Here is an 11,693-nt window from a genome sequence, read left to right as displayed (position 1 = left end):
TGTTCCAGGCCAGCAGGTGAATTACCTGAATAGGTGAGGTTTTGTGTAAGATCATGGATGGGGAAGGACTAGTGAGTAACAGGACTGGAAACTATTATTTTCTCCTAGCTGAAGTCGGGACCGACTCGGCCATTTGCCCGAGCTGTGCAGCCCCACTGCAGCCATGCCTCATCTTGCTTGCTGAGACAACAGCTGCCAGTGATGCTGAAGAAGAGGCTGCCATGGCTTGCACACAAACTGACTTACAAGAGGCTTTCCCTGAAGAGATCACGTTGCCTTCATTTTGCTCCTAGTTCTTCCTTCAGTCCTGTTTTATCTAACCCATTCACTGTAGAGAAAACAGTAATTCACTTTCTTTTTCCAAACACACCCCCCAGTTTTATTCCAGAACCCATTTCCAAGTTTGAACAGAGGAGTCCTTATTTTGGACTGGGTATGAAAGCTGTCTTGAAGATGCCCAGGTGCACTGTGTGAGTTACTGTGCTCTCCCTGTGCCCCAGGACTGCTCCCGGAGGCCAGGAGCTGAAGGAAGCTTTCAGGCAATGGAGAGAACATGCTGGGCTGGGGGTTATGTATCCCAGCTCACCAATGGCTTTGCCATCTTCCTGCAGAAAAAAATTCCTGGTGCTGCTGTTCTACCCCTCCTGGGCACTCAGTGTGAAGCAGCAGAACCAAGCTGGTGCAGTCTGGGAGGCTCCTCCTCACCTTCACCAATGCAGCACATTGCAAGGCATGGATCTTGCCAGAAAGCCAGCAGAGGTGTGGGGAGGAGAGGGAAGAACTTGCTGGTAAATCACACCAGGGGATGGCCAAGAAAGCAGGAGGTTGGTTAGACATCCACATCGTGCTCCTCTGCATGAGCAAGGGTAGCTGGTTGGCACAGAAACGCACTACCACAACAGGGCTCCTCCAGGAATGTATTTATTTACATTAAAACATTGTTATACAAACTGAAAGTAAAAGAAAAGGAAATAAGGAAAAGACATCTTAGAGGGTAGCCGTGCCAAAGATGGCACTTCCCACTTCCTGCCCTATCTCACTGCTGCCTTCCTTCTGCTCCAGTCCCATTGTCAGTGCCGCAGTCCCTATAGGATCCCAACTCTCCCTCAGTGTGAACACCCATGTATTTGTTTAAATGGCTTTCAGAACTCTTTGTTTTCTGCCTCCAAAGAAAACTCTTGCCCACACATTCTTTTCTTAATTTATTTATGTAACACAGTGTAGAAAGCTATCAATTCATAAGCAATGGCTCTGTACAATCATCCTGCAGAGGACTCCCGTTAATTTTTGGCCAGCAGGCACTTCTTCCCCCAGAAGTGCTCACAATTAACAGGGACTCTTTTTAATAATTTTTTTTAAGATCAAAAAGATACATGGAAAAGAAAATAAAGTTTACCTTTCCATGCCTAAAGTGTGCACATAAAACAGGCACAACGAAACAAATGTGAATTCTCATGATTTCTACATCACTAATACAGCAGGAGCAACAATCCGTACAATAAAATGCAGTTGCAGACGAAAAGAATTTCAATAACTCGTCTGAAATACTTTTAAAAAATGTTGGTTTACTTTAAAATGCATAGTGATCAGAAAAAAATGCTCAGCAAAGAGAAGCAGCTAAACCCCACAGACACAGAAAGCATCCCCCATCAATTCTTAAAGCATGTTTCAACTAGGACCTAATTTTTGTCACAAATCACAAGAATAATATACAACTGGCTAAGGAGCTACATGATAAATAATTGGGAAAGAGAATCTATCCATGCACTAGTTAAATACAGCTAACCTCTTTACAGTACACAAAAAACATTCATTAATAATGTAGTGTAAAGACTGAAATGTAAAGAGAAAGAGAGAGAAAATACATTACCGATTTTATTAATTCAAGTTCAGGCATCTACTTGTGTTACAGCACAGCTGTCAAAAGGCGAGAATGAGTAAATAATAAAGCAGAGTGTTTCTCTTTCTTTCCACATTATAACTGAACACCAATGGGCAGTGAAGCAATTATTCTTCTGTTCAACTCATGAGGCTGCTATGATGTCCTAGTTCTGCATCTGTTCAAAGAACTTGTATGTGGGATTTTCGTAGCCATTTTGCTGCATCTTGGAAAGGTGGCGCTCCTCTGGTGTCACTGCAGCATCCACCTGTCAGGAGAAGGGACAACTGGGATCACATTCCTGCTTAATTCACAGCATACCCTGTGTTTCCACATTTCACAGCCATCCAACATATTTTATACCTTCTATGTTTGGGCAGAAAAGCATCCTCTGGCTCACCTTTTAACAGAAGATGATAATGCACCAAGAACAACTATGCAACTCATTTTATTGCTGCAGATTTCAAAACCAGCTGACCAGCTTTGGAATTTGTTGTCTGGCTTGGGAAGCAACTCTCAAAAAAAAAAAAAAAAAAAAGGATGGAGTTTGCCTCTCACTGCTAGTCCCTCACTAAGGGATTTTCCCCACCCCAACATTTATGTCAATGTCTATATTTGGGATCAATTTCGGTTCTAAAGAAAAGAAAAAGCTCACTAAAAAGCAGCAGCTTGAGTCTGCCTTCTGGCTGTATTGTGCTCCCAGATCTTGCAGGTGTGGTGGTCTCAAAACAAAAAATTAACTGGAAAACATAAAATGAGAGTAGCAAGGAAATGCCAAAGCAGCCAGGAACAAGGTAAGCAAAAAAATCCCATTTCACTTAGGGACACAGAACTCCTCTACCTCCAAGGCTGACTTTGGCTCAGTTTAGTGACAAAACCCTGCACTGCTTTAAATATTTATACTTAACAAAAGCGGACCTTTCTTGATTACTTGGAAGACAGGCATGAAGCTCAGTTTTGACTTCTCCATTCAATACCTACATCTTCCCAGATGATTTTCTTCCTTCATTGAACATTACAATAATATACTCCATCAAATTAAAGTGGGTGAGAACAGTCTCTAAATCTCAATTAGGTAATTTACCTCTGCTGTATGAGCTCAGTGGTTGTGTATTCAAAATCTCCTGAATCCTGGCTATCTTGCTAAGCACCTATGAAAACAATCTGCTTGTCAGTAATTTCATTTGCTACCTCATATATCTAGTGCATGACAGCTCCTAAAAGCAAAGGTAAAAAGTGAATTTTACAGTGTCTAAAATCAGGAAGGTACCTACACTCTACTGTTAAGTATTAGGTATGAATATTTTCCTGTGGATTCCTGTAAGCGGTGGCCTCTTGGAAATACAGAAGTCACCTTCAGCAACAAACTAGCCTTTAAGAAAGAGTAGTATTCTCTCAAGAAACCCTAACTTTCTCTATCTAACCTTTTAATAAAAATGCCAAGTATTGATATCTGATACCAATTTAAAATCTACTCTGCAATACTGGAAATATCTCAGCCTAGTGAGGAGGGAAGATGTTGGTAAGTTGTTCCCTGATACCCTGGAGAAAGACTGAAGGTATGTTCTTCCCATGCTTGGGACTAACAGATTCTGTTCAGCTTATTTTTGCAGCTATTCTTTCATTGCAGCAGGTTACCACACAGGACTGACCACGTCTCCTATAGTCCTACCAAAAAATGGCTCCTCTCAGAGCCATCTCCAATTTATATGCTCTTTTATTTACCATTTAAGAAATGGTTCTCTGTGGTGTGGCTCATACATTCAGTCACTCAGATGAAACTGTTAACTGCAAATTTGATCCATTTTCGTATCTGTGCCCCTTTTTATGTGCTGACTCTCTAATTGTATTTTTTAACACTGTATCTCCCATCAGATGTCTTTTTTTTTACATAATAATTAGAGATTTTCATGAGATATCCAACTTAAAGGTTGGTTTCTGAGGTAGGCTTCTGCCTTCCTTAGCAGACACCTGTCTTTCAAACCAAGACATTCTGCAATAATGATGTCTACATTCAATGTCTGATCTGGAGTCTGGCCTAACAAGGTTCCTGCTTTTTCCATTATTACAAAATTCACCCAAAGGAGACTCTCTGGTGGCACAACTGTTGGCAGCAGATATCCACATATCCACTGGCTTTGTTGATTAATACTAAAATCTGCTTCAATTTTCTACAAAATGGACTGAAAGCTATCACATCAAAAGCTAAAGCTGAGATTCCTGTTAGCTATTTTCTGCCCCTTCATCCAAAATTCTGCACAGGTTGCCATCTGTGTAAATCACCCCACACACCCCACACTGTTGGTGATTTTCTGACCATGTCTCTTTGGAAAATTTCAAACCACATGGATAACCACAGTGTGGACACAAGGATGCACAAGCATAGGCTTAAGACAAAGGCTTACACAAATAATTCTTAAGACCCTTTGTAATCCCAGACAGTGGAATAAATGCATCATGAAGTGTGCATGCCTCCAGCAACACCAAAGCAAGGTTCATTTGACTCAAAATTAAACCAACATAAACTGTGGACTTGATGAAGACTTCGGTTTCAATCAAAAATGTAAAATACCACTTCTAAAAGGCAAAAATAGACATGTGTCTCAAGTGCTTACTAATATAAGTACTATCTGCAAACCAGACATTCACGCAGTGAACTAAATAGGAAGAAAGAGAGTTACATGAACCTCTTTCAGTTCTCATAATGAAGTTTTTCTACTTACAGAGATCTTATCTTAATGCCATAAAATAGATAAAATATCTTAAAATTATTGTAAATTGACCACAAAGCTCCTTGGCAGACTGAGAAAAGACAAAGATTTTCATCTTGAAAATCCTATATAAGAGTCTTACATACTATTTGTTTCTCAAAAGTATGAGTTTCAGATTAGCCATAAATCCAAAGCTGTTTATGGCAACAAAAAGTCTTCTTTAGAGAACAGAGAACAATAAAATACATGTCTGGAGAAAATCCTTGCAGTGCAGAGCAGAAGCTATGGGAAGGTCTCAAACATTAAAGCTAAACAGAAAAATTGGTGTGTGAATTCCCAACTGTAAAACCAGATCTTTCCTCTTGTGCAGTCTCTTCTCATTGGCTACTGTTAAATTTCTTAAAAAATGAATTTTCACATTATTAAGTGATTGGTCTGGAATAGTTGCAGAAGAAAGTTTTGTGGTTTTACACCCACTTTAACATGGTTTATATTGTGTTTGCATTTACTAAATAAAGCAAATTGATTCCACACTGCTGGATGTAACACTGCCTAAATAGCTAAAACTACAGTTTCTTCCTTCCTAAGTTAATATTTATAGAGCAGTGTGTTGACTGTGTTGCAGAGGTGACAGCAGTTGTGCTTGGAGTTCTTTTCTTACCTCCACAACCCCGTGATGAATAGATGTGTACTGCTTCTTCTTCAGCATCACCAAAGTAATGACAATCACTGTTGCTATGACAACACCTCCCACCATTAGTCCAATGATGGCACCTTTATTTGAACCCACATCTTCAGCAAAGAACACCTACAAAAGAAACATAAAGGAAGATGGCTAATAAAAAGCTCACTGAAGATTTGACTACCCTGCCAAGCTGCCACAGCAATGGAAAGGTGTTGAAGCATCAGTACTGGAATGGCCCTGCAGGTCTTGGGAATCACTCAAACCTGCATTGCTGTGCCACAAAGCTCTGAAAGCTGGACAGGAGCAACCTGAGATGTGAATGGCCTGTGGTGCAGCAGTGCTGTGTAAAGAGGGACTCAGCTCCATGTTCAGCTCCACACAGGTCTTAGACAGTAGCTCCCATTTTTCCTTCAGTAAGGAAGTCAAGCTAATTGAACGAGTGATAGGCTTGAGTGGAGTAACCCAGAAGCACACACATTTCTTTATTTTCAGAATGTTAATCATGAGTGTGGTCATAAATTTACATCTGTGTGGCCTGTTTGGACTATGATGCATTTTTTGGATAAAAGAGTAGTGAAGGACCTGTTAATTACAGAGAAACCAGTACACACAACCAGCTGGGAGAAAATTCTCCCACCAAAGGAGATGAGCCAACAAAAGCTATCACTGATTTTAATGACCATGAAGGAGTGATTCAAGATTTTGCAGGGTAAAGAGAATATCTACATGATATATTTCTGTGAGACCTAGGAGGTAATAGTTTTGTGAAAACCAGAGAAAATCCACTTGAATTTTAAACACTGATAAGGGGAAACAGAGGACAGCAAGATGCTTTACTGAGCATATAAATACAACTGATTTTATAAGCAGGAGCAGGTATGAAAAATGGGTGATTAGTCTTCATTGGTTCCATATTCAAAGAAACAAAGGATTATTTCACATCTGAACATACATTACAATCCTTTTGTCTGCATGCCAATAGCAGGCTATATTATTATTATTATTATTATTATTATTATTATTATTATTATTATTATTATTTTAAACCAAAATGGGCAAAAATAATTAGAGAATAAATTACATTCACAGAATTGTACAACTATCTCATGCTGAAAGTGACAAGTATTTAATAAAAATATAGAGGGAAGCAAGAAACCAGCTAAGAATTATACTGATCTGTATAACATTTGCACTCTTTAACAAACACAACCTTTGTTAAAAAGGTATTAAATAAAGCATGCACTATAAATATTTATATTTTTCCTAGTCACAAGCAAGAAATGTGTTATAACAAAGTTAAAAATTTACTAAAGTACAAACAATGGATAGTGTTGGCATAAACCAGTGCAAAGTAGTGATTTCTTCCATGAATTTTAGCTGCCTAGGACTGAAATTCTGTTACTATACTATTTCAGGAACACTGAAATGCCCAAGTTAATATACATGCACAAGAGAGGCCTTAAGCATTCTGAGCCATGAAAATCAATTTAATGTACAGTTCAAACATGAACCTCCTAGGAGAAAATCAAAAGGAGAAAATCAATGCAATTTCAACCCAAAACAGAGGTCTGCATGTAAAATACCATGTGCAGCTTAATTCAAAGCAATATCCTTAGGAGACTCTTTCAGGAAATTCTATCATGGCACAGAATGGATGCACAGAGCAAAGTGTTTTCTGCTCCCTGCTTTTGAATTAATGCTAAATGTAGAGGGGCATTGGAAAGGACATGGTATGTGCAGGGAAGCAAGGCCTTGTAAGCATCAGTCCAGTACTTGCTCAGCAGTACCAGAATCCCTGCTCAGTCTCAATTGAAAAGATAACCTAGAAGACAGGTCACTAATTTTTAAACAGTAGTTGTACCTATCAGCAAAAAGTATGGCAAGAAACATTGTGAAAAGCTAAAAAGATCCCATTTTAAGCATGGCACAGATTACCATGTGCAGGGACTGCAATACCCTCCCCATCAGCCACCATGGTATGGGGAGTTCCCAGCACCTAATTCCTTGAGATGGTATCAAACCACTTACACACCAAAGAGTGCTGCTGAAAACTATGACAACCAGTAATTACTTTGTCTAGCACACATTCCTGCAAATTCCTTCCCTCCTACACCCTGCACAGGTTTGCTCCATTGGCATGTTTAACCCATCTGAGCTAAGCACGTCAGACTTTCCCAAATTAGTGCTAATGCATTTTGGATTAACTCATCAAATTGGTAATTCTCAGTTCTTGGTATCAAAAAGATGGCAGAATGTCCTTTCACACAGTGATTGTCTACTTCAAAGGCAAATTTGAGTCCCATGATAATTTTGATTTTTAGCACTACTTAGCTTTAAAAATATAGTAAGGAAAAAAAAGCTTTCAAGGTTAATATCAGGATATTGAAAGCTATGGAACCTCATCACATAATATATCCTTATAAAGAAGAAACAGAACAGGTTTATAGTCAACATTGTTGTCTGGGTTCTTCATTGCTTATTAAGCGACCAAAAAAAAGCTTTTAGAAGATGCTTTTCTTAACCTACAGTGCTTTTGGTTGTCATTTTTATGTTCATAAGAAGCACAGTTCAAATGGGGAACAGTATTTTCCTCCTAACTGCCTTTCCCCTGTTAATAATAACTTCATATACCTTAAGGAATAAAACACACAGATACAGCCAAACACAAACTAAAATTAAGGCCAGTGGGGAATCTCCTTTTATTCCAAGCAGCCATTCTTGTGAAAGGTTGTGCTCCATGCATACACCATTACCAACTGTTTAGATGGGAAAGGATTATGTTCCTGAAACAGTGTCATTCTGTTTCTTGCTGCACTGTGCTATGGTGTCTCAAACTCTTTTTTTTAAACTCAGCATTTTCCATCCTCTGTAGCCCTTGTATGATACAGAGAGACTATGAGATGGACTGTGGGACAAGTATTCCCCATATAAGCACATCCAGTGAGATGGTAATGCAAGGACAGGAACTGCCAGAATTTCCTCTCATGTGAGGCTCAATGACTTTCCATCCTCTCTGGTGACATTGTTCCAGGTTTACTCTCACTGAAGAGAGAACCAGAAAAATCATAATCTTTTCACCTTTTTGTTGGCACTTTCAGTGACTCAAGCAAAGCATGGCCATAAGTGACTCACTAGTTCAAGACTGAATCAGCATCTCAAACTGCATTGCATGGAAAGCACTGTTTGATCACTCACCAGCTTTTGATGATGAACTTCATATCCTGAGTCATGCCGGAACTCTGCATCCATCTTCACCTCAGATATCTCCTCTGTCTTAACATTGGTCAACCCAGAACCTGCATTGCACCACAAAGACAATTTATTCAATTCAGGATTCAGATTCAGGAAGATTCTGCTTAACCCCACTGCTGGAGAGCAGAAGGCAGCAGTGCCATTCGCACGGAGGAGGTGTGATGCAATGTGAAAAGGAACTAGGAGGAAAGTGAGGTGCATCTGGTGTTTCAGTCCCACTGTGATACAGGATAAGCTGGTAAAGATTCTCCTCTGTTAAATGTTCCTTAATCCTCAGCAGCTATATTAGTACAGGCATTAAAGGCTTCCAGCATGAAACACTACATGAACTAAGCTGCGAGGGACCAAGAGACCTCCTGAATTGGCTCACAAGCTGCATACAGATCTGCTCTGACAGCCTCTTTAGCAATGTCAAGAAAATTTGTTGTTTAGGCCAAAATCTTCCTCCTCCCTCAGCTCAGGCTGCTGTGAGGAAAAAACAAAATACTCATGGTGTGAGTAAGAGAACTCGAGATATCTTATTTTCTTGCTTCCTGCAGGTCTGTACCTTTTCCACAAACATGCACAAGTTACCAAAATGTTTGTGGAGTTTGCAGCTTTCAGATTTCATACTGCTCCGAATTAATGATTCTTCTTGTCTTCTCTCTGAAAGATGATAACTGTCTCTCAGAAAAGCAATTGACTACAGCTTGCAACATTTACAGTCGTGCATAGTTTACAGTCCTGGTATCTTATGGATGTGAAGGGGAGATGTTGCACTTGTCTAGCTGGAAAGAAGGCCAAAATTTCCTCCTGGAAAACAGACTGAGGAGAATAAGTGGTGAATCTGGTATATGTCTAAGAATCCTGAACAGCTGGCTCTGGCTTAGAAAGAATACATGGGTATTCATGGAGCTGACTGGTTTCCTTCTCAGTACCAATGTTCCCAACATTTGTATTTCTTGGAGGTAAAACACTGCAGAAGAATGGTGTTTATGAGATGTAATTTCCTCCCTCTACTGAATAAAGTAAGAACAATCCAGTTCATATTCCTTGTTTGTGTTTATTTCAGCATTTTCTCACTCCCAACTCCTCTCTCCAAGGCTTAATTCTTATAATCTTGCACTGAACTTATGTTTTGATTAAGAGGAAGAACCTCTTTTAAAATTCTCAATACTACTGACTGCTCCTGTGCTCCAATGTCTTGCTGAACTTCAGTAATGATTCCTTAAGAATTCCATATGCCAGTGAACTCCACAGCCTAAAATAACACTCAATCCAATATTTTTTATTGCCTTTGACTGTGCAATTTCATTTTTCATGAAGTGGTGGTTTATTTTTGCATTATGAACTAGCAAGAATAGATCTTCCCAAAAACTTCTCTGAACTGTACAGATAACCCACTCTAAGGTTCTGATCTTTATTTTCAGAGGAAAACATGCAAAGGAGAGAACAAGAATTGTCCTCATGATATAAGGAATTTATGGTTATTTTTTTGAAGAGTCTGACTGCCCCATAAATTTTACCTTACTTTTATTTTTTTTAAGGAATCAAGTACTTCAGCTCAAAATCTATTAAGTTCCTGATTTTTGATGCTACAGTACTGACAAAAATATATTATGACATTTATGGGACACCATTTTTAAATGCAAGAATTGTAAAGTACATAAGGAATTGCAGTCTGAAAACAAACAAATACCTGTGTGTTCCCACCTGCCCAAATGTATATGAATTCATTGGATTCTATACTTTTTAGCAAGGGACCCTCACCACCAAGAAGACCAGATGAAGGGAAACAAGGAGATGTCCTTGAGACCCATGGAGGGGTGATATGCTTCTACTTAATCTGTCTCTGTCACTCTCCCTGTCCTCCTTCCCCCACACACTTCTTTTCTTTTCCCTTTCTCTTTGCTTCACTTACTATTAAATAAAATATTTTTTTTTTTTTGTATCAACATCTAACTTATTTTGGTTTTAATTGCATTTTGGGGATTATTCAAACATCCAGGTTTGTGGTTTGTTGCATTTTATTCAGAGTTAGTTCTCTTTGCCCTCTGTGATTAGAGTGGATCGCAACAAAGGAGAACAAGGAAGCAAGAAAGTTCAACCTGACTTTTTGGTTTTAGGATTAAACGGGAAGGGGAAAAATGAAAAATTACAGTAGTGGAGTACCAGTGCAGTAGCAGGGGGAAAGGGCTTTCCCAGGACTTGTTTTACTGTCCTTGGCTGCAGCAGCTGGAGGTGGCTGCTCCCAGCTGCTCACCATTGTCCATGGCCACCCTCACTGCCCTCACAGATACCCTGGCAAAAGCACAACATGGAAATTCTAACAAGGCAAAGGCCTGGAGAACTGTACAACTTGACTGCTTGGCTGAAGCTATAAATATTGATTAGAATATATCCACACACATATAAGATAAATCAGTAAAGAATCTGCTTGTCTTTTGTGGAGGGAAGCCCTACCTCCCAAACTCTTAGAGGTCACTGGAAGAGTTAGGAATCACATGGGAAACAGTGATGCTGCTTGGAGTCAATCTGGATTTCCAAAAAAGTTTTGAGAATGTCCCTGATCAAAACTCTGGCAGAAGCCAAGAGCCAAGGATTAAAAGGGGAAAGTCTTACATTACTTTCCAAAACTGACGAAGAGAAAGGAAATGAAGTGTAAATACACATCTGTTTTTCACAATGGAGGAATATTACCAGTGGGTCTCATAAGGATGTGTGCTGTGCTGTTTGTGATCTGGATAGGAGATTGAATAGTGACATGACAAAGTTTACTGACAAAAAATTCAAGAAAAAAAGAGGATAGTCAAAATAAAACCAGTTGCAGAGAACTGCAGAAGGATCTTACAAGTTCCAAGCGCACAATAAAAGGGAAATTATATTTAGTGCTGATATAATGCAAAATGGTGATTATGGGGATACACAGCCCTAACTACACATACAGTTATAAAGACTCTAATTTAGGTCTGTTCAACTCGGGACAGTGACCTTGCAGTCACAGTGGGTAACTGTGAGCATTTGTCTCAGCAGCAGTCAAAAAGGCAAAGAGCAATTACGAGAAAACAGAAAACACTGTTACAGCACTGTACATACATCCTCATTTTAAATCTGGCTATTTGTTCTGCTCACCTCACCTCACACAAATGCACAAAAGATAAAATGCAAGGAGACACAGATGATCACA

At 39.3% G+C, this 11,693-nt stretch overlaps 1 protein-coding gene across 3 annotated transcripts in view; it reads right to left on the bottom strand.

The window, feature by feature from the left end:
• Nucleotides 1-905: 905 nt before the first annotated feature.
• The window catches only part of APP (amyloid beta precursor protein), a 143,867-nt gene continuing 133,079 nt past the window's right edge, over nt 906-11,693 (bottom strand). For all 3 annotated transcript variants that reach the window (XM_021532419.3, XM_085590999.1, XM_085591063.1), the window contains 3 exons: nt 8,471-8,571; nt 5,252-5,398; nt 906-2,147 (listed from right to left, as the gene is read on the bottom strand). In XM_021532419.3, the coding sequence (XP_021388094.1) occupies nt 2,046-2,147; nt 5,252-5,398; nt 8,471-8,571 (350 nt within the window). In that variant the 3' untranslated portion in view covers nt 906-2,045. The remainder of the gene's footprint in view (nt 2,148-5,251; nt 5,399-8,470; nt 8,572-11,693) is intronic.

This window comes from Lonchura striata, chromosome 1, assembly GCF_050655825.1.
Source record: "Lonchura striata isolate lonStrDom1 chromosome 1, ASM5065582v1, whole genome shotgun sequence".
NCBI classification, from domain to species: Eukaryota; Metazoa; Chordata; class Aves; order Passeriformes; family Estrildidae; genus Lonchura; species Lonchura striata.
Note: the sequence above shows the minus strand (reverse complement) of the source record. Positions and strands in the feature narration are given on the sequence as shown.